Consider the following 27,029-nt stretch of genomic DNA (forward strand, 5'->3'; position numbering starts at 1 on the left):
GATTCTTGCGTGGCTTTTTAATTGAAAATGAAATTAAATCCCTTTCTGCACGCAGCTCTCCCACTGTTATCTCCCAGAGAGGATGAGATCTTCCACAATAATGTGCAGAGCTGAGCAAGGAGGAGAGCAAGTGGTGCTAATGAAACCAGAACAACCCAAAACCTCTGCCTGCTGAGAGAAGGGGGAGACTGATCAGGAAAGAGGAAGGAAGATCCTCCAATTACCCAGCACCGGTGCAGTGCTTCAAGCCAGCGAATTAAAGGAGACACAACCGAGCAGGAGAAGCCTCAGCTTGCCTCAGGAAGAGCAGGTACCTGCTCTGATGAATAAAAGCACCCCAAACCCCATCCTGTAGGATTTTCTCTTGCACCCCAAGCACCCCAACCCTCCAACTCCAGCCAGGCTTGTAGAGGTTAATAGCAAATGTTTATTTTCCTTTATGAAAGAGCAGGGTGCAACAATCCCACTGCTAATGGAGTGACTTCATTTTCCTTCACAAATTGTTCTCTGCTTTGTTTGAAATGCAAGACAACCTCAGACAAGGCATTGCTCCAGTTCCTTCTGTCTCAAAGTGCTTTTCAATGTGACACCAAGGGGGAAAAAACATCCCACAAACCAAAACATCTTCTAGCCAGAGAGATCATCTCATTGCCAGTGCTGCAACGTTTGTGCCGTGCAGCAGCTCACAGCACAGGAAGACATGGAGAGATAGAAAGGATGGGGGAAGAGATGCAGGGAGAAATTCTAGGGGTGGAATTCACCTGAGCTGAAATCCACAGCTGGGGAAAACCAAAGCTGTGTTATTTCTCTCTCTCCTAGACAAAATCCAGCAGCTCAGTGGAAGAAAATAGAGTTCCTACTGTAATGTCCTTCAGGAGAGGATGGAATTATGGAGCTGAGGATGGGCACCAGCTTGCTGAGGGTGGCAGAGGGACAGGGTGACAACCCTGTCAGAAGTGAAAACCCCAGAGTGGGTGATGGCTGAGCTGATTCCAGAGTCATAAAAAAAAAGGTTAAATTAGCTGCAAAATACTGTCATGGCTTCAATAAACCTGGGTCTGGGCTCAGGATATGTCAGGCCTGTGCATTCCTACAGCTCCAGTGACATCCCTCCCTCCCAGCACATTTTGGGGCAGGCAGGAACCTCAGCCATATTCCTCAAGTGCACACAAAGAGGTCTCAGATTCCCTCCCCAGGGAATGGCAGCCCAGGAAAAGTTGTGATTCCCAGTGGACAGGCATCTCCAGGTCTGATGTAACACTGGGAAGGAATCTCTGGGCTTTGGGACTGCCCAGCCTGGGCATGCTCCTCCTGGAGACACAAAGAACCCAACCTGGGAACATGGGTTCTGCCTGAAGAGTGGGAACAGGACTGCCCAAAGTTCTCTCAAGAGCAGGAACAGCTCCAAGACTTGCTTGTGGGTGAGGTTTGTGTTTAGGAGCATCATGGGGGACTTGACACCAGGGACTGTTCACAGGCTCCTGCATCTGCCTCTGACAACTCCAGCAGATTCCCTGGTCCAAGGGTAAAAATCCTGCAGCCTGCTGGGAGTTAGGGAATTTCTCTGCTCCCTTTCTTCTGCTGGAGGCCCCAGGTGCACAGCTCCAGCCATTCCCCAGCCTGCATAACCCAGTGCCTAACATCCAGCTAAAAACAGGAACAAATCCCTCTTTGTGACTCCGCTGGCAACAAGCTTCTCTCGCAGGCTCCTTGAAAAGGAACAAGGAAGTGCTTGGAAACAAACTGTTCAAGATTATTGTGCTCTGCTGGCATTTTCAGGGCTGCTGTGGTCAGCAGGACCTCGGGGACAGCACCCCCTCCATCCCAAAGAAATGAGTGGAACAGACAGCCAGCATCTGTCCTGACAGACTGGCTCACGAGGAAGGTCCAGAAGTCCCACCCTGCACAGGCCAAGCCAAAGCAGGCTGCATATAAAAAACAAAAGGTTTTTAAAAAATGGATATATACTTCATATAGGAGAGTCCAGAGTCCATGGATGGCCACCCTGGAGCAGCCAGGGCCAGCCCAGCTCCAGGGGTAGCATGGCAGCTGCATTCCAGTCACGCTTGGAGGAGTGGGACAGCTGAAGGTGGAACTTGTGCCTCTTGCTCCTTGCTCCAGGCAGAGGGAAGGTGGGAGGGAGCAGGACAGGCACTGCACTCCAAGCCCTTCCTCCAGGAGCAGTTTCCTCCACGCTCAGGGCTCTGCTTACATCTCACTGGGATAAAATCCAAGTTTGGCCAGAGACATCTCCCTCCGGAGCCGCATGACCTCCCAGTACATCAGCTCCACTGCAAAGCACAACGGGGGCACAGAAGGGGAAAAAACACCAAAAATTCAGTAAGGAGGGCACAGCTGGCCACCAGCTCCTGCTCTGCTGTGCTCCCAGCATTTCCAAAGGGGAAGGAAGCAGGATAGGCCTATCAGGTCATCCCTTACCAGCTCCACCCCTGAGCAAAACTCCCAGGAAGGTGATAAGGAAAGAAGAAATGCTCCCCTCCTCCCCTCATGTCTTTCTTTTGTCATTTATCTGCTTCTCAAAGACACCCCCAGCTGACCCCACTCCTGTCACTCCAAACAGCTCCTCCCAATTCCTCCCAGCTGTCTCCACAGAAAGCATCTCCCTGAAGCCAGCTCTTACCATCCTGCCTCACCAGGCCTTGCTGGATATAGCGGATGTAGGTGAAGAAGTTGCACACTGCTGTGATCTGAGGGAAAGAGAGGGGGAAAAAAAGAAGAACCAAGATTTGAAACATTACTTTGGTGCAAGTGATGAAAATGAGTCAAACCCATGCACAAAAACCAACTTTTTGTGGGATCAGCTCTTCAAAAATGCAGCTCAGGAAAGAATTAACTTCTAAAATCCTCCACTGAACTAGAGCCCCAACAGCAACATTAACAAACGATCCACCTTCTCCCTCCCCTCCACAGAAAGGACAGTTTGTTCCCACAGCCAGGCACAGATCTGACTGGAACAGCAACAGCCTCCAAAGAGCAGAAAATCATTGTGTTTTACAAAGGGGAATTAAATAATAACAATAAAGCCAAACAATGAAAGCTCTGTACTGAATGAAATCATGGCAAGCGAACACACTGAAGGTTATCTGAAAGCAGAAGGAAGAGCTGGATCTGCCCCCTAATCACCAACAAAGAGCCACCTCAACCTCAGGAACAACCTCAAATCCCACAGTTTTTCCTCAATACCAGGGCTGACCCTCAGGAACTCATACAGTGCAGGGCATGGAATAATTTTGGAAGGTCAAGGCACCCTGAGGAGGTGAAGGACTCACCCTGGCCCTGCAGGAAGGGGAAATGTAGTAGTAATTCCCAGAATCCCCCAGCATGATCCGGTGCTTGCAGGTCCTGGGGAGGCCACTTAGAGCACATTTCCTGCAGGAAAAGGGAAAAAACACTTCAGCAATCCAGTGGCACAGCACAGATCCAGCAATTCAGCCACCTGGAGAGATGGAAGTGAGAGATCAGAAGCCACCCTGGGTCAGGCAGTGTGAAGAAGGGAAAAAAAAAAAACCCTTGGCTGATATTCTTTTGCTCCTGGAAATATTCCATAAATGGCAAGTTTAGGAGACTTTAGGTGAAAGCATCAGAGGAAACCACAGGAAATATTAGAGGTGAGGCTGGAGCAGAGCCTCAATGTCCCCTGGTCTCTGCACATGTCCCCCACATTCCAGGGCAGGCTCAGGTGTATCAGCTTTCCTGGTGAGATGTAAACATGCTGGCTGGGCACCAAAGCTGGCCTCAGAACAGGTAAATCCAGCATCTGAGCAGGATTTGCACATACCAAGAACTCAAAACAAGCCAACCCCTCCTTGGGCAGACAGGAAAGGAGCTTGGCTTCCCAATTTTGAGATTTCAGAGGGTGAAAACAGCCTTTTCCATACAATCATCAGCAAGGGGTGCAGCAGTCTTTTTTTTTCTTCCCTTTTCTCCTGCTATTTGCAAAGCAGATGATTCCCATCACCACTTAAAGCAATAAAGCAGAATTTTCTAGTGCACAGTTATCACCATGTTCCTCAGGGACTCAGTAGGAAGAGGAACATTATTCCCAAACTGCAAAAAACCTTCTCTGGGGAGCCACAGGAGGTGACAGCAGAGGAGAGCAGATGTTTCAGAGAGCTCCTGAGCTTGTCCCTGGGCTTGTTTTCCACTGCTCTCAAGGCAAACATTAGCTAAGAGTGGAAACATGGGTTCCAAGTGTCCAGATGCAAGAAATAATAATTTACCAGATATTAACACAACCTAAGGAGACTGAATTCCCAGGAGGTGCAGGATGACCAAAAGCTTTGTAAACAAGATACCTGTAAGGGCCCACATATTTGAGCATTGCAACACCCTGGAAAAGAGTGACTCTTGCTTGATTGGTACCACTTGGTGTAAAATCACAGCAATCACAATCAAACAAACAAGAATTGCCATAAAAATCAGTTTTGCATCTGAGAAAAAAGGGAACAAATTCCTTTTGGGTCATTTATTGCCAGTGGGCTCCTTCCCATCCTGCCTGGGTGGAATTTAGACAGAGTTAAAGAGTTAGGTCAGCTCAGCAAAAGCCTCCAAGCTGCCACATGGTGCTGAGTTAGTGACTTGTTAATGCTCCAGAGACCTTTGATCAGTGGCTGAACAATAAATATTTCACTTACGTTAGGATTTGTGACCGGAAGCCACTGTGAAGACAAAACAAAATTAAAAAATCAAAAGGAAACTGATCAACACAGGATGGGTTGTTTGGGGAATAATTTGCAGTAAAGTGGTAGGAAACCTGCACATCCCTTCTGTCACAGGGACACCTCAGAAGGTAAGAAAGGACTTAAATTTAATATCTGAATAAAATCCCTCCTCTTTGTTTGGAATATCACATCACTCCTGCCAGTGGTAGGTGGCCCCAAGCTGCCTGTCACACCACTCCATGACAGGGGACAAAGCAGCAGCAAGGAGGGGACAAGGCAGGGAGACACGGTCCTTACTTGGGGCCACCAGACTCCTCTGCTGCCACCTTCCCCACAGGGACAGTGTGGGAAGCCACTGGCTCGATGGTGAGGGTGTTCTGCTCCACAGCCACGCGCACCAGCTCCGACAGCTGCAGCAAAACAAGGGAGAGCAGGAATGAATTCCGGGAAGGTAACACTACAGAGCTGCCAGCTGCTCCTGCTTCTCCAGCACTCACCTCCTGCTTGGTGAAGTCCAGACAAGGTCCTACATCTTCTCGGTAAATTCTGTCCAGGAAGGAGCAGGATTTGTCCAAAGTTGGAGATTCCTTCCAGGCCTGGAACTCGGCAAATAAAATCGAGTCGACCTGCAGCGAGTGTCCAAAAGGAGCAGGAAGAGGGAGGAATACCATGTCAGAAAGTACCTGATACTATGCAGGAAACCCATGAAACATCTGCTCTGGCAGCTGGAGAGGCTCAGACATCACAGATGTATCTGAGGGAAGCTGCCTGGCTCCAAGGATCTGTTGTGTCCCCCCCAGCAGCAGTTCTGTGCCAGAGTGACACAGCCACCCTGGGCTGTGTGTGCCAGAAGCCTGAAGGCACCTCTCTATCCCATCTTCCTCCAGGTGGCCTTTCCTCCTTCCTGTGGCTACAGGAAAGCCACCACACAGGCACTGAATAGACAAAGTGCATGCTCAACCCGTGGCAGGAATGATGAGGGGCAAGAGGAGATTCTGTGGGATCTGGCATTTAAATCCCAGATGGAACACTGGGCAAAGCACCAACCTGACTGACAGAGCAGCTTCTACAAGCCCAACAAAAGCTTCTAAAAGGAAAAAAATAAAACTAAGCTGAGCAACGCGAAGAACATGAGTGAACGCAGCTGGAAAAGTCCAGATTCCAGCACATCCCCTCTGTGCCATGGAGTCTGCTCACCTGGGACCAGCAACAGCTTAAGAGCCACAAGATGGAAAAAAAAAAAGGAGAAAAACAAAATGAAAGGAAAAAAAAAATGGAGATTAGCATAAAAGGAAGCAGGAACTGAAAGGCTGGAAGTGTGAGAGGCAGGTGGGTCCCACCCATTCCCAGAGGTTGGTTACCTGCCGTGAGGAAGAGAAGGAGGAAGCATCTGCTCCCAAGGCCTGCCAGCCTGGCTCATAGGTGATGTGGATAGCCTTCCCAGGGAGGATGCAAAGGAGCAGGGAGAGGAGAGCAGGGAAACCAGACTTGGAGGGCAGAGGGAGAGACAGACAGTGAAGGAAGAGATTTAGAGAGACAGGCAAAGAGGGAGGTAAAAAATGTGAGATACAGAGAAAGGCTCAGTCCTCCCCTGCAGGAACTGAGCATGGTCCTCAAGGCACCACAGGGCCACAAGCCACATCTTTAGACTTCAGCTTGAGGTGCAAAAATGGAACAGAAATTACCATTTTTAGGCCCAATTTAAGATCTTTCCCATAGAGCACCAGTTCTCTGAATGCCAGGTTCCTTTTTATCACCTCTCACATAAGGATTCTGAGGGACAAAAAACCAACCCATCCTTGATACATAACATTGGGCACTCTAGAGGCTGAGCCCTGAGATTTGAAACCCCAGGAGATCTGCACCCTGTGGAAGTTGTCTCCAGGAAGAAATAACAGATGCAAATCTTTAACAAGCCTTTGTGTTCCCTCAACAATTCTTCATGACACAGGCCACAGTTCCCAAAAAATCACTAGTGAGACATATTCCTGCAGAACATTCTTCTTCAGTTTCATTTTTCCTGACCAAGTGCCTCCTATTTGCTTCCCAGGACAGCTGTGTCTACATCTGGCATGGGGAACTGGCTTCTGCTCAGCAGCTCTCGATATCCGCTCATGGCACTGGCACCCCCCGGATCTGCCCCTCAGTGATCCCTCGACTGCTTCCTGTCCCAACAAAGAGGAAACCTCCTCAAAAGGAAGCCCTCCAGCGCCTGTCTCAGCACAAATTTAAGGAACAGGGCACAAACAGCTGCTGAGTAAGACCACAGAGCTCTGTGGGAAGCCTGAGCTGGAGCGGCGGCTCTGAGGCTGATGCAGGCGATGTCCCTGACGCACCTCTCTGCACTCGCGGCTGACGGGCTCTGGAGCCACGCTCTGGCTGGCAGCTGACACCACGGCACTGCTGGTGCTCTTGTTCCGCCCGTGGCCCTTCCTGAAGCCGGCTTTGGAAGGGCTCTGCAGCTGAGGGTGCAGCTCCCGGTTCGGGGAGGACGGCGTGGATGTGATCACCAGTGTCTTCAGGGCTGTCACCTCTGCCTGCAGCATGTCAATCTGGGGACACAAGCAAGAGTCACCCTTGGCACCTGCTGGGCTGCAGCTTGCACCACCCCATCAGACACTGAAGCCACAGGGAAGCAGCTATGAGCCCAGCCACAAAGCCTCTCCCCATCCTCCCAGTGCCACCATCATCCAGAATTTTAAACAGCAGCTGTTTGGGAGTCTACCCCTTTCGTCCCAGGCTCTTTTCAGAACTAATAACTCCGGAGAAATTTCTCTCTCCTCAAGATGGAGCCATTTGAGCAGCCCTGTAGTGCAGCCATTGCAGGAAATTCCAACTCCCCAGATTCCTGCTCTATCCTTCCATCCCAGAGCTGTGACAATTAAACTCATTATTTCTCTGTGGATCCATTTCCTTAGAGAGAGCTGGATCAGGAGCAGACTGCAATGCAAGGCCTTTTCCCTCTCACTCAAGTGTCTGCTGGAATGGGACCGCAGCATCTCAGAGAGATGAAGCTGCACTTCACGCTGCTCAGCCAGCAAACAGCCTGTGGCCAGGCTGGGCAGAGGTGCCACCACACCAACCCCAAAAATGAAGTCACAGAGTCACTCACTCACCTTGCCCCGGGCCTCCCTGAGCTGTTTCTCTGCCGCAGCCTGTTTGGTGTTGGCTTCTCTCACCATCTTGTGGGCTTCCTGCACCAGAGAGAGTTTTAATCCACCTGCTGCACCCCAGCTCACACAGCCAACAAGGCAGGTCCCAGACCTGCCACATCACATGTTCCAGGCAAGGGGACAGACATCCCTGCCACATCCAGGCGTTTTGTTACGTCAGCAATGCAGAGCCTTCCCTCAGAATTTCCCACAGAAGGCTCCCAGTGCCAGAGCCTGGAGTGCATCCCCTTTCCAGGAGTGTAGCTGGCTAACTTAAGGACTTTAGCTGGCCAAGGTCATCTCTCACTGATAGGGGCTGCTGAAAAGAATGACAGAAGCAAGGACTTGCCTTTCCTTGCCCTTGGGAATTGCTTTAACATTAGAACTCACCTGTTCCACACCACAGCTGTGCCTGCCCCTATTCCAACAGCTGTGACTCCAGCCTCACCTCAGCCTGGTTCCTGCAGTCACTGCAGCCTTGCTGGGTGATCCCTGCACTGATTCCTGACCCTGACTGCTGCCTGTGGCTCTGATCCTGATCCACACTCGCTGCTCCATGTCTTGGTGAGGGCACTGCTCCTGCCTGCCTTGTTATTGCACTTTGCTCCTGCTTCCCTTTCAGAGCAGCTGGTCCCAGGCATGGCTGTGACACAGCAGGAGCTGGAGCTCAGGTGGGGGCCAAATGGTGGAAACTGGCTTAGAAGCTTCTCCCACAGGAAGAGAGGAGCAGGATACAGCCCAGTGGGGCCTCCCTGCAGTCTGGAAACAGCATCTGGCCAAGGCCACCAAAGGAAGGGGACAGCCCTTGGCTACATGAGCTCCAAGATCACCTTGTGCTCAGGCAGCCAAAATTTTAGGAGGGGGTGCTCCCTTGGCTCTCACAGCCCTGCGTTTCAAAGGTACAGATGGGCTCTGGCTTTCCTCAGTATCCAGTCAGATCCAGACATTAGAGCTGCTGGTGATTAGGATTTTGCCAGGATACAGCTTGGCAAGAATCACATTGCAACAAAAAACCACCAGAACAAAACCAAACCAACAATCGATAGACCTTCTGGACACTCACTGGAGCAGAGTGAATGAGGACATCCAGCATATTCCCACCCCCAGCAAGGGCTGGGATGAGCCAGGGAACCATCTCTATTACAGAGCAGCTGCCCAGACTGCAGAGCAGGCATGGAGAGAGACAGGGAGCTGTGCTTGGCTCCAGCTCCAGGCATTCCCACATTTTGGAACCATAACTACTGTGCTCTTTATGCTACCCCACAGCTCCTAGATGAAGAAAGAAATTCAGGTAAAGGCTCCAACTGCAGCACTGGCCAGCTCTGCTTCTCCAAGTGGGAAAGAACAACAGGGGAGAGGAGGAAATTGTGGGAGGAGATGGCTGGAAGTCCAGGGAAAGCCTGTCTTAAAGGAGCTGGATGTAAGCTTAGCTTAAGAAATGATGGGAAAAGGAAGAGGGTGGTACCTCAAACAGGCTGGCTGTTAACTCTTCCAGTTCCTGTTCCAGCTGTTCCCTGACTTTTGACAATCTCTCACATTCTTTGTCCTTGAGCTTCAGCTCCTGTTGAGGAAATGGAGAGGGATAGGAATGCTGATGTGCTGCCCCAGCCTGTCAGTCACAGCCCTTCCTCTCCACCCCAGCACCTGATCCCTGACCCAAGATTCCTGTCACCACCTCTAGGAAAGCCCCCTCTGCTCCAACCTGTGCCACCCACCCCAGGAGTTCCCAAAACCCCAGGGCTCACCTTCTGTGCTTTGTGCAGCTCATCTCTCAGGAACTCCGAGCCCTTTTCCCGGATCTCCACTGAGGAGCTGCGCAGCCGGGACACGTTGAGCTGCTCCGTGGACTGGGGCTCATGCGCACCTCCAGCATCCTGGCATCCACTCTCTGGCTCCTCTTTGTCACCTTTGGATGGCATCAGGGGCTTCCAGTGTCCCACAGTGGGTGGATTCTGGCTCTCTTCCTCAAAACTGACCTGGCTGGGGGGGTTAACAGCACAGGGAAAATGAGCATGGGGGTGATCCAGAGCCTTCCTCCAACACTCACAACACATCCAGTCCCAGGCACAGGCAGTGGGAATGAGGCAGGGAGGGTGATGGGGAAGAATTTGGGCAGCAACAGCTGCACCAGTTCCTTTGCCTTGCATCCCTATGGAAGCACTTTACCCTTCTGGCAGGGTGTCCTTATTAACTTAGGATAACCAGGAGAACTAAGGACAGCTCCTCCAGGGATCCCATTCTCACCTGCTGTCCAAGAGAAACACCCTGCAGATAGATTTTTAGGATTCCAGGATACACCCAGTAGACCTAAGGTCAGACTTCCCTACTGAACTAGCAATAAAAAAAAAAAAAAAAAAAATACAGCTTTCTTATTCTTAATATAAAGACCCCAATCCTCTGTGCTGCCAACCCACCCTTCCTCTACCCCCTGCCCCTGCTTCAGAGGGAAAAGATCTATTTTTAACCAATTTTAAACTTTTTTTTCCCACCAAAATCCCCCACAGAGCTATCTAAACCAGTGTGTTTTCCCCAAGCTGAGTCGAAGCCCTATTTTTTAGTTTCAGTGGCCAGCAAGCAGAGACGTCCTAGAAAGAAGAAACCAGAAGAGTCACCCAGGACACTGCACCCCAGTGCTCAGTAGGGCTCTGTCAACTCCCAAATTAACACAGATGCTGGGGAAGTTTTAGGAATGGAAAACATCATTTGAGTGCCTGCATGCAGGGCACAGCCGTCACTGTGGTGCTTGCATTTCTCCTCTTCCTCACTGAGCTCTCCCCATGGAATCTCCCTCCATTTGAAGATGGAGCAGTGTCCAAGCCTTCCCCATGTGAAAGTTTTCTGCCCAGACACAGACACTGCCCTACAGATTAACCTGCTGCTGCTTATCTCTGTCTCACAAGCTCTGGCTGAGCTCTGGTGCCCTTCTCTTCGTGCACCTCCTCCCACACTCCTAGACACTGCTCCTCACCCACCACCTCCTCCTGCAAAGCAGCCATCGCCTCTTTTTGCTCAGGCTCACGCTTTCCTCATTCCTTTGCCCCATCTCTGTGTTTTCCTCTCCTGCATTCCAGCCAGGCCACGCTCTTTCCCCTTGCTCTGACTCCACACAGGCTGGGCTTATCTCCTCAGTCCCAGAGTGTTCTATCACCTTTTCCACTCTAATTTCTCCCTTTCTGTGCCACTCAAGCTGTCCACAGCCACCTTCCAAAGAGGAAACAAAGCAGCAGCTCCCAGTTAAATCAGCTCAGGTATCATAGGAAAGGATGTGGAAAAGCACACATGGAGAACTCTCTGAACACTGGGAAGAATTCACACCAAAAAGGAGCAAGGAAACCAGAGCACAGAGGATAGAAATAATAAATAAAAGAAACAGCAAGGAAAAGGGACATTTCACCAGTCTATTGATAGAAATATACTTAATCTAACCCACAGGAAGGAAAAATAATGTTGTTCCTTTATGACTCTCTAATTCTCAGCTGAAAGTTGCCTCAGGAGACAGATATTTCAGCGTATTTCCACACACTACGGAAGAAAACTGGAGGATATGGAGGAATTAAAACAGTCCCACCCACACTCTGCAATGCCAAAAACATATCCTGGAAAATCATCTATGATGGAATAGCTCATTCTTTCTCCACACCGTGCAAACAGAATCCCTATGGAAGCCTTGGCTATGCTGGATTCTGCTCAGTGTCCAGGTGGGGCTCTGAAATCCAATCCCAGAGACCAAAGGACCACCAGAAACGCTGCCCCTCTTGCTGACTGGTAGCTGTCTTTCCAGGAAAAATGGATCATATCCTAAGAGTCATGCACTGACACAAGAAAGGCAAAAAAAAAAAAAAAAAATCCCCAACACTCCACAGCCTTCTAGAGTTGGTTTCTGTAGAAAAAGCAAAAAAATGTGCAGGATCTGCACTTTTTCCAGTGGGCCCCACATGTTTCCTGCAGCACTGATCTGACGGGGTTGTTTCCCGTGCAAACAGCCTCCAGCCCTCTCCAGATTAAACTCTTACCCCCAGGCTTGGGAGCAGGGCCTGACTTTTCCATCCCCACCGAGATGGATACCTGACCTGCACCACCATGGACCAGCATCACTCCAGAGTGGCTCATCATCCCATGTGTGCTCAGCAGCATCCCTCAAATATTTGGCAAAGCATCTGGCAGTGGTTTATTATATTTTAATGTTATTATATTATAGCAGAACACACATTGGTGTTTCTTGTCTTTGCCTCAGCAATGAAACATCAAGTCCTGTGTCTGAGGATGCTGCTGCCTCCGTATTCCATCTCCTTACTTGGCTTCCACACAACTTCTTCCCTGTGAGGGTGATGGAATGGATTTCCCAGAAAAGCCGTGGCTGCCCCATCCCTGGAAGCTCCACGCCAGGTTGGACAAGGCTTGGAGCAACCCGGTCTAGTGGAAGGTCTCCCTGTCCGTGGCAGGAGAAGATGAACCTTAAAACCCCTTCCAACACAAACCATTCCAGGATTCGAGCGAGACACAGAGCCCCGGCACACGGCCGCCACTCCTTCCCCGTCCAGACCCGCACCTACCCCCGCAACATCGCTGGGTCCCGCTGCTGCTGCTGATGCTCACGGCGGAGGCGCGCCCGCCACAGCCCCCATGGCCGGGGCAGCCGCACCGTGAGCCCGGGGGAGAAGCCGGAGCGAGAAGCGGAGACGCGCCCGGAGAAGCCGCAGCCGGAGCGGGAGCCGTGCCCGGAGGAGCCAGAGCAGGAGTCGCGCTCGAAGGGACCCGAACCGGAGCCGCCGCCGGGTCCGTGCCCGGAGGAGCCGCAGCCGAGCCAGGAGGGATCAGGAGCGGAGGCTCCGGTGGATCCGTGCCCGGAGGAGCCAGAGCGGGATCGGTTCGCGGAGGCTCCGCAGCCGATCCCCGGCAGCCGCGGCCCCGCCGCCCACGTGACGCCGGCGCGGCTGCGCCCTGAGCAGGGGCCCGAGGGGTCACTGCGGGCACCGGCACGGGCGGGAGGGGACGGGCTGAGCCGGGAGCTAGCGGGGTTTGTCACCCATCAGCTCACTGTGGGGGCAGCGAGGAGGTGCAAGGAAATGTCCCACTACCGTCCCTCCGCTCCGCTGTTCGTCCCCGGCTCGGAATCGCTCCTGGCTCCCTCCGCCCCATTCCCGACAGCGGGATGGGGAATGGGGGCTGCTCTCTCTGCTGCTCTTTCTTCCCCAAGAGGAGAATGCCTCACACTCCGCCTCTGCTCCAGCAGAGCTCCAGTTTCACGGGGCTCCTTCTCCAAGGAGCTCTTCACGCACTGCTCCAGCGTGGGTCCCTTCCACAGGGTCAGCCCTTCAGGATTAGGCAGCTCCAGCGTGGGCTCCTCTCTCCACATGTCCTGCCAGGACCCTGCTCCAGCACCGGCTCCCTGTGGGGCCACAGCCTCCTTCGGACATGCCTCTGCTCCAGCGTGGGCTCCTCCATGGGCTGCAGGTGGATCTCTGCTTCCCTGTAGCCCCCCGCTACCAAAACGGTGCCACACAAAGCCAATAGAGAGGGGAAACCTGGGATGTAAACGCAGGAAGGTGGAAGGGTCGGGGAAATCTGGCTGGGGGGAAATCGGCTGCTGATTGTCCAGGGTTTTTATACTTCAAGGGGAGCACTGAGCTTAGACCCTAACAAGCAAACCACTCCTGCTGTCACCCCTGTCCCACAGCGGATCCCATTGCCACCTGTGGATTGACAGCACTGGAATTTTGAACCAAAAACTGCTCCTGCCCTCAGAGGACATTTCTCATCACATCCTACCTTGCCATTGCCCTGGGCTTCCCTCCAGGCAGCCGTACTCCTTTGGAGCCTTCACACACAGCGACAGCTCCCTCTCTGCTCTCAGCTTGTCCATCCTCTGCCTCTTGGACAGACCCAACACCAGAGGCAGGAGAGTCAGACATGGTGATCCTGGTGTCTACTGCAGGATTTTGCTCTGGATACCACACAGGGAGCAATTCTCTGTCCCAGCATCTCCTGGGTGTCTGTGTCACCTCCAGCCGTGCCCTACCTCATGGCTGGGATCCACGGGGACAGCACAGGCCAAGCCCATGCTCTGAAGTCTGAGAACGGAGTGTCTGGGATGTTTGTGTCTCTGGCTGCAACCTTTGCTATCTTCAGGGAACTTTTGGGAGGAGGGGAAAGATCTTCAGCTCTGCAAAGCAGCACCAGATGTAATTAGTCTTTGTAATTATTAACTCCCAAGGCTTGGCCAGCAGCAACAGAGGGTCCTCAGATTAGAAAGGCAGAAGTGCTTCCAGGAGCCAACAAAGGCAGGAAGGATGAGAACTGATAGTGCTGACAGGAAGCTTTGAGAGGGATGTGCTGAATCCCAGCCACTTGAGAAAGTAACTTGTCATAAGGGGGAGAGTGACATGTGCTCTCCTCTTCTTCCCAGAAGAGAAGCAGGAAAGGAAAGGATAAAGGGGGAAGGGGAAATGAAGGGAAATGATAGGGAAGGAAAGAGGGAGAAGAAAAAGAAAAATAGCCAGACAGAGGCTGGGAAGAGAAGGAAGAACAGGCATTATCTTTGAATTTGGAAAGCAGAATCTGACTTGCTGATACCCCTTACCCAGCAAACTCAAACTGGATGGTATTGCCGTGGAAGGGAGAACAAATGGCCTGAAACTCCAGGCTCCATCCAGCCCCTCCTGGCTGGCTCCTTGGTTGTGCTATATGTTTGCTCAGCTGGCTGCAAGGCCTGCAGCAAGGCTCCTCTGGGGTCTCTTATTTCCAGCACCAGCACGTTTGATCCTCGCTTTGGCACCTAATCCCCACCACAACTCTTAAGGCAATAGAAGCCGGCCTTCACTAAGGACCCTTCCCTCATTTTCATGCTCTATGAACTGAACTGTGCAACATAAGAGGCAAAGTGAGAGATTTGTCACCATCCAAGCCCCTAAAAGCCAAATGCAAAGGGTCAGATGGAGCTTGGCACAAGGACAGGCACCCCCAGCTCCCAGGGCAGCAAGAATTAGTGAAGAATTCTGCAGCATAAGGGGAACAAGCCTGGGGGTCCTCACAAAAGCACTGCAGGGTCACTGCATCCTCTTCAAACATTTCTGGCCAGCTCACACCTCTGAGTAAATCCTGTCCATGAAAAACAGCATCTCCCCAGACACTTCCAGTTCAATCTTTTTAAAATTACATCAGATTTCAAGGAAGAATGTAGTTTGGAAAGACACCTCTGATGCCAGCTGCCTCTGTGTCTATCCCAGCACTGAAACTGGAGAAGGGAAAGGGATTTCACTAAGCTTTGGGACCCACTGTCCCTAAAAACACTTACTGTTCTCTGGAAGAGAGCAAGGAGGGCACTGTGCTTTCCCAGCCAGCTGCTGCTAACTCAGCATTGAGAGTAGCCCTTTGGCATTCCCAAAGCAGGGATTCAACTCCCAGGACAGCAATTCGATCTCGACATCTTTAGCATGGAGAAAATGAGGATGATTCCAGGGCTCTGAAGCTGAGGATGGATGTCAGCACCTCTTTGCTTCCTGCTCTGCTGAGCAAGGCAGGCTTTCAGACCATCGTTCCTCAGGGTCTGAGGCCACAGGAGATGTGGAAAGAGATCCAAGCAGCTCTGCCATGCTGGTAGCCCCTCAGTTATTTACTTTAATATTAAATTCCACACATATTTCCTGCTGTCCCAAGGGCAGCTGTGGAGCACATGAGCTGCCAGCAGAGCTGCTCTCAGAGGAGGGCAGCAGAGGCCCCCAGATGCCAGCACATCCCTCCAGAAACAGCAGGACACTCAGAGGGTTGTTGTTCCACGTCCCCAGGAGCAGCCAAACTGCTCCCAACAGCTGCAGCAAATGCCTCACCTGAAGCATTTTGGTCTCCCTGCTGTGTGTGGGGATGAGAGTTCAGGCACTAAGACCCTCAAGATCTATCTCAGCTTGCCTGTTCAGCAATTCCAGCCCTGGAATTGGACTACATTCCCTTCAGAGAGGGTCCCCCTGCTCTCATGTCCCTTCACAGAGCACTGATCCCACATTTTAAACTATGTTCTCCCTGCCACTGGCAGCAATTCCCAGGACTGCACCAGAAATCCCACATCAAGCAGATGCCAGGCAGCACCTGCTCCAGAGGAGCAGTGAAACAACCCACTCCCATTGTCAAGGATCAGCCACAGGAAAGAGAAAACTACAGCTGGGACAAACTGATCCCAACTACTTATGTTAAGTAAGGGCCAAAGACAAAGCACAGGAGATAGTTGGTTATTACAGGAGCCTGGGTCTCCAGCTGCTCTTACCTGCAAGGATCAGACCTGTGCTCCCTCTCCACAGTGTCCCATGGCTGCCTAAACAATGGAAGACCAGTTAATTAAGAAAAGATTTTGATTCAGAGCCTCATAGAAGGGGAATGTCCTTAAGACCTGACCAGAAGCATTGAGGAGGTGGTGGAAGGGAAGGATGGTCACAATTAGGAAGGAGCAGAAATGGGACTAAGGACCCTGGGAAAACAGGGAAGGAGTTCCCTGGCTTGGTGGAAGTTTGAGGGCAAGGCAAGGACCAATGTTTCCCAGGATGTCACGCAAGGAAGCACAGTGACAGCTCTCAAGCACTGCTGGAAAAGCAAGAGCAAAAGGAAGCGAACACATGGAAAGAGTCTCAGAGAACCAGTGGCAGAGTGAAAAATCCTCAGCATCCAAACCACAGCCAGGAGAGGTGGCAAACTCACCCAAGGGACAGTGAGGGATGACAGGGAAGCATGCTGTGAGAGCCAGGCAGAGCATGGACCAGGTGTTTCACTGACCTAGGGAAGAGAGGGCAGCCCCCAAGCACGCGTTGTTTTACAGCCTTGGTGGAAAATTCCAGCCCTGCATAATCCCCTGGGGTTCCTGTAAGATTGTGACATGGAGAGAGGGACCAAACAGGAAAGAATTAGAGGAAAAATGCCTCTCTTCTGGCAGCCACCATGGCTGTGCCAGGAGTTAGCAGCAGCGGAGCAGTCAGCCCTGCCTCCCCCTCCTCCGGCCGCCTCTATAAACACGCACGGCTTACTCAGAAGATTAGGAGGGAACAGGGCAAAAGACAACAGAGTCTCTTTTGTAATGAGGAGGGATTACGGCATCAAGTGACCGGCTGCAGCTCCCAAGTGGGTCTCGGGCTCCTTAGCGCACTGTGTGGGGCAGGTCCAATCCCCCTATGAGCCAAGGGGACACAGGATGCAGGTGGTGGCCCGGGCCACAAAGGACCCAGCAGGGACACGTGCAGGACCAAACCTCCCCAGCCTCCAGCACGGCTCAGGAGCCCATGACTGTGAGTATTTGGTCCTCTTAACAGCAGCAGGAAAATCACTCCTTCCTGCAGAGATCCATCTTCCTGCCTATCCGTGACCTCCTCCGGCTCCATTCCTCTGCTCTGTCTGCTCGTTGTCCGTCTTTGCTAGGATCTGTTTGTGGTGGGTGATGCACCTGATATCCCAGAGTCTTGCTTGCTGTGGGCTCCCACAACTGAATTCCAGGTCAGTAGACTTCCAGGTGTGTTGGTTAGTCCAGAGGGATGAGCAGGGGATGCAGGCAGTGGCAGGCAGCAGCTCTCTGGGTGGGGTCTTCCTGCCCATCTTGACTCCGGTGTGCTAGTGAGCCACCTCCCACCACGGACCTCAGCCACAAACGGAACGTGCCAGCGGCCCAGTGACATCCCAGGGCAGCCCAGCACAGGCTGGCAGGTGGGCAGGGAGGTGCCTTAATCATTCAGGGCTGGAGGGAAAAGCCCCATATCCCACACAGGAGCAGAACGGAATAGAGGTGGGCGACATCTATTATTTACATGGCCAAGAGCTGGAGTTTTCCTTCTTTGGTAAAAAAGGGAATCTGTATTTGAATTACGCAACAAAGAATCTCCCTGAGCGCCTTCGAGCCCTAAAGCCCAGAGAAAAGATGCAGCTTTGTGTAAGGGGCCCCAAAAATGTACGGGGTTTTGGGCATGCTTTTCTCTTCTGGACAGCCTATGTGTGCAACCTCTGGGGCAGTTAAAACCTACTCTTCCAAGTTCTGTGCCCAGAAATCCATATGGAATGGCCACGAGGATTTACTGAAATGGGCATTTGTGCAGTTGGGGACAGGGACAGCTCTGCTCCTCTATATCACCCTTAAGAGGGGACTCAGGGACCTAAGTTATGACAGGGAAACCCAAAGGAGGAGCAGCACCAAAAAGCCAAACCCAGGACAAAGATGCTGCTTGGTTGAAATAGCCAAAAATCCAGACTTTTCTGTTTTTCTTCACAGCAGCAGCAGCTCACTGGCACCTGAGTTGTCCCCACCTACATGTAAATCTTTCACTGGGATGCTTAAATGAGAAATAAATGAGGAATGTGGGCCCAAACTTACCTTGCTTCAGTGTGTGACCTGTCCCTTGAAGTGCTTCTTCATTCCCTTCATTCAGGGAAGAGCCCAAGGTCCCATAATCATTAATGTTATTACCTCTGTTAAATAGAAATGCCTCGTGACATGTTAGGATTTAGAAATACCAATAGTTTTCACATTGGATAATTATTTCTAACCCAAGAAATCATTCACCAATCTGCCTGGCATGGATAACACCGGTGTCTTGTTGTTTGTTGGGGTGTTTTTAAAATAAATTCAGGTTTATGCAACTATGAGTCTGATTATTAATTGATTATAAAGAATTATTTATGCAAGTTAGACTAGAAGTGAAATGGGGATGCTGCATGTCTGGGGAGCATTTCAGGAGCCTGAATGCCTATTTTTCAGCCACTCTGATTTATTGTGCAACATATGGTTGAAGGAGAGCTGCTGGAATTTGGGCCCTGTAAGCCTGGCCAAACTCCATCCCACAGATCTCCAACAGGGAAGGCTGCTCTGCTTACAGGACTAGGACCAGCAGAGTGCAGACAGCTATCCTTGCTGGGATGCCTTCATCTGGATCAGTCCCAAGAAATCTTTCTGGGGTTTTTCCTTTCCTTTGGGTTTTTTTCCCAGCAGTATTTCAAGAAGATGTTTCCCAGCAAGTAGGTTTACAGAAAGATATTTGGAACAAAAACTGTATTAAGAAAATTACTGGGATAAGTGTAAACTTTGCAGTTTGTGACCCTGAGATTAATCTTACAAGTGTTTTGTGGAAGGGGCTGGCACATGGGCTTTGTCCTCTTCAACCAACCTGCCCCACTTGAATGCTGACAAAAATCAAACACTATAAACAAAGGGATCCACCAGAAAATACATCCTTGGTCACTAGGCAGCTCAAGGATAGAAAAAAGATGGTAAACTCATCAAATTAATTGCCTGCTGTCAATTTCCTCCCGATTCTCTGTGCTGCTGCCTGCATCTTACCTGGCTTTCAATCTCAGCTCATTCTGTTTTCTCCTTCCTTTCCATCTTGCTTGGTGGGACAATTGGGATGTCCCTGTGTCTCCTCCTACTGAAGCTCCAAGCCCTGCTTGTCATGTGCCTGCACAGGAGCTGTGATGACAGTGACCTACACCAACCGTGTGGCTGATGCCCGCCTGGGCACCTTCTCCCAGCTCCTGCTCCAATGGAAGGGCAGCATCTACAAACTGCTCTACTCGGAGTTCCTGATCTTCATCTCACTCTACTTCACCATCAGCCTTGTCTACAGGTGAGTAACTTCACACCCACAGCCTGGCCTGGGGCAGGACATGGGAGAAACACAGGACTGGGGCAGGGATCCTGCTGGGCAGGCACTTGCCAGACTCTGTTCACAGGAGGGAAGGGGAGGGGAGAAAGGAGAGAAGGGATAGGGATAACTGCTTCTGTTTGTCCCTTTTAGGCTGATCCTGAGCGAGAGCCAAAGGCTGATGTTCGAGAAGCTGGCGCTGTACTGCAACAGCTACGCTGAGCTAATCCCCGTGTCCTTCGTGCTGGGTAAGGAGCTGTCTGGAATCCAGCAGGGAGGGAATAGGACAGCATTTCTTCTTTGTTCAGCAGAGCTCTTCTGGCAGAGAAAGTCCCTCCCTCTGCCTTTGTAAAACTCCTCAAGTAGGATATATCCTTTATTGTCACAGCTGTGAGTGTCCCCCAGCACAGGAGGACAAGCTCCAAGTGGCACCAGATATGCCCAGGCATTTGTGGCTGCCTCATCCCTGGAAGTTTTCAAGGCCACACTGGATGGAGCTCTGAGCAACCTGGTCTAGTGGAAGATGTCCCTGTCCAGAGCAAGGGGTTGGAATGAGATCATCTTTAGGTTGCTTCATAGAATTAGAACAGTTTAGGTTGGAAGGGAAGTACGAAATCCAGCCTCCTTTTAGCATGGAGGACTGAATTCCCCTCAGGACATTCCTGCACCCATCCCTGTGTGAGCAGGAGAAGAGAAGGAGATCAGACAGACTGGGAAGAAGCAGCTCTTTTCAGATTCCTGACTCTCAGCTCCCCTCTAGGTTTCTATGTGGCCCTGGTGGTGTCCCGCTGGTGGGCCCAGTACGAGAGCATCCCATGGCCAGACCGGATCATGAACCTGGTGTCCTGCAACGTGGATGGGGAGGACGAGTATGGGAGGCTCCTGCGCCGCACCCTGATGCGCTACAGCAACCTGGTCAGCGTGCTGATCCTGCGCTCCGTCAGCACCGCCGTCTACAAGCGCTTCCCCAGCATGGAGCACGTCGTGAGGGCAGGTCAGCACTGCTCCTTGCTGCTCCTCTAGGGGCAGGGGGCCCTGGGAAAGGTTCTTTGAAAATGGAGTGGTGCTGTTCCCTCAGGGCAGGTGGGAATTTGAACCCCAAGTCTCCAAGCTGGGGAGTGTGCTGGGCACACTGCATCTTCTTGGGAGATGCTTCTCAAGGTGCAGCAGAGTTCCCAGTCTGCCCACATTGTCTGGGTTCCCTCGGCAATCCACAGAGATGTGATATTGTTAGTCTCCTAAAAAGAAAAGGCACTTCAGGGACACAAATTATCCCATTCTCAACAAGTATCTATGGACACCAGGCAGCTGCACCCTCAGCAGTGCTTTATCTCCCTGATGGCTCTTATCTGATGTGCTGCAGACATCCAAAGTGAAATCCCATTATCCCGCCTCCATGACTCAATGTTTTAATAAGGAGACTTGTCCTTCTGCATGTCTCCCCAAATTCTGAATCTTTACTGAGATGTTTAGGGAGAGCCGAGGCATCCACCTGAGATTCAGATGTTTTCATTCCAGACCATATCAGTTCCTTCTGTCCTCTATGTCCATCCCCCTCCTAGCTGCTCTTTTCCATCCAGGCCTCATGACACCAGAAGAGCACAAGAAGTTTGAAAGCTTGAATTCCCCCCACAACAAGTTTTGGATCCCGTGTGTGTGGTTCTCCAACCTGGCTGTGAAGGCGAGGAATGACGGCAGGATCCGGGACAGCGTGCTGCTCCAAGGCATCCTGAATGTGAGTGACAGAGGGGACAGGCAGGTCTCTGAGATCCTGGGGGATGGGAGGCACCTGTGAAGCAGGTCCTTGACACACTCCAGAACAGCCAATGCCTGTGGAGGTTTCTAGGATCCAGATGGAAAGCCACAAGGAAGAATATATCTGGAAGTCTAGGAGAGGTCAAAAACATCCTCAACAACTGAGGTCCTGTAGAAAACATTGCTATTAAAAACTCTTAGATAGTTTTGGGCAACAGGCCATGCTCCACAGGCGAGACCTGGCAACGATCCCTGCCCAGCTGCACAGAAAAAGGCTCTGAAGCAGCTCATCCTTCTTGGTATTCATGTGCAGAGAAAGTCACGTGGTTTCTGTTGCCTGGAGCAGGATTCATATCCCCAGAGAGAAATCTCCCTCTGGGATACTTATCTGTAAACAGGAGAGAGAAAAGGAAGCTCCTGAGGGCATTCTTGGCCTCACCTGTTGGCTGCTCATTTTGTGAGGAGAAACTCTGCTGTGTAGTGAGCTAGGAAGGGATCTTGGGCTCAGGGGGAGACATCCAGACAGCAGGGAATTCCTCCAAGGCTGAGACTGAGGCTCCCTTCCCCCCTGAGAGAAGGTGTAAGCAGAAAGGAAAAGGCTGGAGCAATGGAAGACAGTGGTGCTGGAGAGGTTATGCAAGGAGATGGGAAGTCATCCTGACATGCCATTCCCTTTTTCCCGCTGCAGGAGCTCAACACCTTGCGCAGCCAATGTGGGAAACTCTACGGATACGACTGGATCAGCATCCCCCTGGTCTACACCCAGGTGAGAAGGGAATGCCCACACCCATTGCTTCACCCCTGCCCGTGCACATCCCCACTTACACCCACACCTGGAATGGTTTGGGTTGGAAGGGACCATAAAGCTCATGCAGGGATACCTTCCACTATCCCAGGTTGCTCCAAGCCCTGTCCAACCTGGCCTTGGGCACTTCCAGGGATGAGGCAGCCACAGCTTCTCTGGAAAACCTATGCCAGGGACTCACACCTTCTTAGTAAAGAATTCCTTCCTCATATCTAATCTAAACCTGCCCTCTATCAGTTTAAAACCATTGTTCTGTGTGCTGTCACTATCTGCCTGTGTAAAAAGTCCCTCTCCTTCCTTTCCATAGCTCCTTTAAGGTACTGGAAGGCCACAGCCTCCCCAAAACCTCATCTCCAGGCTGAACAACCCCAGCTCTCTCAGCCTATCTTTGTAGAAGTGCTTCATACCTGACCCACCCATGAAAAATGCAGGATACTCTTGAATCCCTCACCCCCACCTGCACATGTCATCTCTTCCATTGGTACCTCAGCACACACCCAGCCCAGCCTTTTTTCCCTAACTCAGACGTATCCACCTCTCCAGAAAGAACCTCTATCCAAGGGTAACAAATCTCCACAGATCCATGGAAAACACAGGAACACACAGACACACACCCTGCACCACCTTGCAGGGATCACATCCCAGGCAAGATCCGGGGAAGGTTGTGCCAGGCGTGTACTCAGCTGTTTATCAGCCCAGGCAGACACTTTGGCACCACCTTGCTCCTTTGTCTCCTACAATCCAGCTGCTCAGATAACAGGGATGCCCTTCACCATGAAACAGGAGCAGGAGCTGTTGCTGCTGATCTGGCAGTGCCAGAGGTTAATGGGGAACATGTTGGAAAGTGTATTCCTGTTTTGAGCCCCCTTGTTTATATCAAGGGACCATGTGAGAATCTTGGTTACTTTTAACTTGAAAAGGGGAAGTTTCCAGTCCTGTGGTGACAGGGAAAAGCACAAAGCTCAGCATAGCCTGAAATCCAGGCAGGCAAATATTAATAAAAGTTCAGCATGAGGAGAAGGAAGGAACACATAGCAATGCCAGGGTTCCCTTCCTGGACTTGGAAGCACAGCCTGCCAGCATGGACTGAGCCATGAGACAGCTTTAGCCCATCTGGGATATCATATGATTGCTGCTGCCACTGGCCTGTGACACCTGCACAGATATCATTCCGGACAACACACAGTGTAGGTAAAAGCTCAGGGAAATGGGAATGTCTGTAGCTTTCTGCAGGGAAATGCATCCTCCTGCAAAAAGCCTGTCAGAACTGAATCCAAGGCTGCCCAGAGGCTACAGAGCTTGGCTTTGGAGCTGCGTGGGGTGGAACTGAAGGGAGATGCTGGGAACTCACGCTGCCCTGGTGTGTCACTTGGCTTCCTTCCCAGGTGGTGACCGTGGCTGTTTACAGCTTCTTCCTGGCCTGTCTAATCGGGAGGCAATTCCTGGATCCAGAGAAAGCATATCCTGGCCACGAGCTGGATCTCTTCGTGCCTGTCTTTACGTTTTTGCAATTCTTCTTCTATGCTGGCTGGTTAAAGGTAAGTCCAAGAAAACATGGCTGGAGTTGGAATCTGACCCAGCCAAGGGTTTTTCCCAGTGTGTGCTCACCAGGAACCCTGCTGTGTTCTTTGATCTATAGGCAATAACAGGAAGCCAAGAGGGGCTGAGGAAGTGCCAGGACTTTCTAATTTTCCAATTGTCTCATTCTGGACACCAGCTGCACTTTCCCTAGGCTTTGGTCCTTACTAGAGAGAAAAAAGGAGCTCCTCCTTGCAGGAGGGTTGTGTGATAAGGGAGGAGTTATTACAAATTCCAGTGTCTCCCAGTCCCTGGGATGCTTCCACTTTTAACCTACCTCCTTTTGGGAAGAAAAACATGGCTTGGAATTTAAGGGACATCCCACCTGACTTCTCCCTGCAGGCAAAGGGGCAGGGATGACAATGGTGACCTTTGCTGTGTGCTCTCCACGTGCAGGTGGCTGAGCAGCTCATCAACCCTTTTGGGGAGGACGACGATGACTTTGAAGCCAACTGGCTCATTGACAGGAACCTGCAGGTAAAGGGGAGGAAGATTTGCCAGGTGAGCCTCACCTGAAGAGGAACACCAAGACAGGACAGTGACCAAGTTCTCCTGCAACACCTCTGCCTCCACCTCCCTGCCTGCAATGGGAGAGATCCTCCCAATCCACAGCAGGGAATTTGAGGCTTCTGGCATATCTTTGTACACAAAGGCTCCCTGCAGCTTCATCCATGCTCTGGCACATGGGATAGATCAAGGCTGCTTGTTTCAGGCCTCAGCTGCCTTTGAATGACACATCATTCCTGCCCCTCCTTGCTTTCTTAACCTGTGTCCATCTAAAACTGCCTCCTCTGCTTTCTGCCATGCAGTAATTCCCACCCTTCTATCCTAGTGAGTGTGTTGCTTTCCTGTCTCCTTCAGCACCATTTTCCTTCCAATTAATCAAATCTCTGTGTGAGAAACAACCCAAATGACAGGAAACCACAGCAACCCCAGCCACTTGCCTGGCTTCCGTGCCACACCGCTTCCTCCAGCTGTGTGTTCCTTTGTCCCTCGATAACAGGCACACAAAATGCTCCTCACTCCATGTGACATTCCTGCTGTCCCCCGCAGGTCTCCCTCATGGCAGTGGATGAGATGCACCAGGATTTACCCATTCTGGAGAAGGACCTGTACTGGAACGAGCCCGATCCCCAGCCACCTTACACTGCGGCCACTGCTGAGTACAAGCGGCCATCCTTCCTGGGCTCCACTTTTGACATCAGGTGAGGGCAGGGACAAAGTGTCACAACACCTGGATCAGGTCTTATGTAGGACATTACACTCGAGGAGCTTTTAGGCTCATCCACAACAGCCAACATCCTGCATGGAAAAGGATAAATCTAACCTCTTTTCCTCACTGACCTGTATGGTGAGCATCCCTGTTTTGGAGGGCTAATGGCAATACAGGGAGAGCCTTGCCACTGGCAAGCAGCATTCCCAGTGCTGCCAGCCTCTCCAGGAAATCCCTTTCCTCCCTCTGGCTGTGTAACAGTCCACTTTGCCTTTCCCAGCATGCAGAAGGAAGAGATGGAGATCCAGCCCCTGGAGCAGATTAAAGAGAACGAGGAGGCCAACCACTCCACTCCCTTGCTGGGACACCTGGGCCGCCTCCTGGGTGTCCAGTCCCCGAACTTCTCCAGGTCCTCTTCCCGGATGAACCTGCTGCGCCGGCGAGATCCCGCGTCGCCCTTCTCCCATTATACCTACCAGGACATGGGGAAAGCCGGAAGCCCTTGTGGCATCAATCAGCCAAGGGGAGACTCCCAGGAGCAGTGGGACAGCGAAGAGGGAAAACTAAGGGAGTTTGATGCTTTCATGTCCACCCCCTTTTACGAGAGGCCGGGGTTCTACAGCGCTCCACAGACGCCCATCAGCTCCATCCCCATGATTTTCCCTTCCCGACGCCAAGGGCGCAAGAAGCCACCGGCGCTTTCCAGCATCGCTGCGTGCTCCACTTCCCTTCGGGATGTCATTGTCAATGCCTCCCCTTCCAGGGCCAGCGATGTGGACAAGAGCCAGAGCTCCCTGGGCTCTGCTGCAAAGGAAACCTTTGTTTGGCCAACAGAGCGCAGCAAAGGTTCCGACTCTGTGACTGTGACAGAAGAAGAAAGAAAGAGCAGCTCCAGGGAAGCTGCCACCACGGGAAGCCCAGGAGTGCAGTCCACAGCATCCAACAGCCCCAAATTCCCCTTCCTGCCAGAGCCCCCTGAGTCTGAGAAGCACAGCAGTTTCAAAAGCCTGAAGAACTCCAAAGCCTCACACCCACCCTGGCTAAACCTGGAGAGCACAGCATCAGCCACTCCCAATTCGGAGCATTCCAGTGCCTTTCACACCCCCAGTAACAAAACCCCCGGAGGCAGCGCCTCCCTCTGCTTCTCCTTCACTCCCATCACTTCTCCAGCACTGGAAAGGTCCCACAAGGGCAACCTAGGCCCTGAGGCTCACAGCCTGAGCTTGGAAGATGCAGCCAGCACTCCAGACCAGCACCCAGATGTTTCCAGGAACATGAGAGATGCTGGGAATGGAAACACCAACCCCCCAGCTCCCAAAGAGCCCAGGAGAGCAGAGAGTCCATCCCCCAACGACTCTGGAATCTCCCTAGCAGAGGGTGACTATGTGGGGCTGATGGAGGTGATCATGGAGGCCAGTGAAAGCCCAGGGGAGGAGCAGATGGACCAGTACAGCTAAAGGGGAATTCATGGATCCATGGGATACCTGCCTTATCCTGGCACTCACCCAGAGGTGCTGGACACGCAGCTGGAGCTCAGCCTCGGCTGAAACCAGCACTATGGACACGCTGCTCCTGGCCTCAGCTACAGCAGCAGGCACAACTTATGTTGCAACAAGAACAAAGGCACCAAAAAACCCCAATCTGTAGCAAAAGAACAAGACTTTGAGTGTTAAATATTGCAGGTACCAGCCTGACCTGCCAGGTGTGCCCCAGAACAGGAGCACAGTTGATGTGGATACTTCCCTCCTCCTCACAGCAAGAATGAGAACTTGAATCCTTTCTCAGGCAGGACTTGCAATCCTAACGAGATAGTCCAGGGAAAAGTAAGGGACTGAAGAAAGTCCCATCACTTGTGATGCAGACCCACAGTGCCTCTTCCAGTCCTGTCTGGCTGGTGTTTTCCAGTACTGGGATAAGGCAACGTAAGGACTTGCCAACACAGGCAGCTGCAGCATCTGCCCAGCACATTGCTTCCTTCTGAAGGTCCACATCTCCCACCAGGAATTTGACAGTGCTCAGAGAAAGCTGGATGGCAGCAGACACCACTCAGCTGATTTTTACTGCCCACCCTCAGAAAATAAAAAGCGAGGCTCAAGCCCAGGACCTTGGTTTTGTTTCCTCATTTTAGTTCCCTGCAAGAATTTAAAGAAACCACAGATTTTCCTACTTCCTACTGCTGCCTTCAGCAGCAGCTGCAAATCCCCCATGTAGCACAACAAATTTACCTCCCACTGCCTT

The 27,029-nt window shown here is 51.7% G+C and overlaps 2 protein-coding genes across 6 annotated transcripts; one reads left to right on the forward strand and one right to left on the reverse strand.

Annotated features, from left to right (window-relative positions):
* Nucleotides 1-407: 407 nt before the first annotated feature.
* RAB3IL1 (RAB3A interacting protein like 1) lies at nt 408-23,412 on the reverse strand. 5 transcript variants are annotated; one of them, XM_053979264.1, is made up of 13 exons: nt 13,604-13,657; nt 12,873-13,359; nt 9,580-9,814; nt 9,300-9,395; nt 7,799-7,876; nt 7,019-7,234; nt 6,044-6,169; nt 5,180-5,308; nt 4,980-5,092; nt 4,656-4,679; nt 3,291-3,390; nt 2,642-2,708; nt 408-2,291 (listed from the first exon to the last, which is right to left on the reverse strand). In XM_053979264.1, exons 2-13 carry the CDS (start codon nt 12,971-12,973, stop codon nt 2,209-2,211), a joined length of 1,368 nt encoding a protein of 455 aa, XP_053835239.1. In that variant the 5' UTR covers nt 12,974-13,359; nt 13,604-13,657; the 3' UTR covers nt 408-2,208. The 5 variants fall into 5 exon arrangements, with proteins under 5 accessions (XP_053835239.1, XP_053835240.1, XP_053835237.1 ...); XM_053979265.1 differs by lacking the exons at nt 12,873-13,359; nt 13,604-13,657 and adding an exon at nt 23,352-23,412; XM_053979262.1 differs by lacking the exon at nt 12,873-13,359 and having other exon boundaries at nt 13,604-13,772.
* Nucleotides 17,045-26,956, forward strand: BEST1 (bestrophin 1). Its single transcript, XM_053979261.1, has 10 exons — nt 17,045-17,100; nt 19,263-19,422; nt 19,594-19,688; nt 20,201-20,434; nt 21,021-21,175; nt 21,884-21,961; nt 23,386-23,538; nt 23,975-24,055; nt 24,632-24,783; nt 25,072-26,956. Exons 2-10 carry the CDS (start codon nt 19,271-19,273, stop codon nt 26,246-26,248), a joined length of 2,277 nt encoding a protein of 758 aa, XP_053835236.1. The 5' UTR covers nt 17,045-17,100; nt 19,263-19,270; the 3' UTR covers nt 26,249-26,956.
* Nucleotides 26,957-27,029: the final 73 nt, after the last annotated feature.

This window comes from Vidua macroura, chromosome 6 (genome assembly GCF_024509145.1).
Source record: "Vidua macroura isolate BioBank_ID:100142 chromosome 6, ASM2450914v1, whole genome shotgun sequence".
Taxonomy (NCBI): domain Eukaryota; kingdom Metazoa; phylum Chordata; class Aves; order Passeriformes; family Viduidae; genus Vidua; species Vidua macroura.

Excerpts from the sequence above, each read along its gene's own strand:
- RAB3IL1 (XM_053979262.1), bottom strand. The coding sequence starts at position 13,746 with ATGTCTGACTCTCCTGCCTCTGGTGTTGGGTCTGTCCAAGAGGCAGAG. Across the intron at positions 7,877-9,299 it reads TAACAGCCAGCCTGTTTGAG|GAAGCCCACAAGATGGTGAG; the intron begins GTACCACCCTCT and ends TCTCTGGTGCAG. Across the intron at positions 5,309-6,043 it reads CCTTCTCTTCCTCACGGCAG|GTCGACTCGATTTTATTTGC; the intron begins GTAACCAACCTC and ends CACTCGCTGCAG.
- BEST1 (XM_053979261.1), top strand. The coding sequence starts at position 19,271 with ATGACAGTGACCTACACCAACCGTGTGGCTGATGCCCGCCTGGGCACC. Across the intron at positions 21,176-21,883 it reads TGCTCCAAGGCATCCTGAAT|GAGCTCAACACCTTGCGCAG; the intron begins GTGAGTGACAGA and ends TTCCCGCTGCAG. Across the intron at positions 24,056-24,631 it reads TCATTGACAGGAACCTGCAG|GTCTCCCTCATGGCAGTGGA; the intron begins GTAAAGGGGAGG and ends TGTCCCCCGCAG.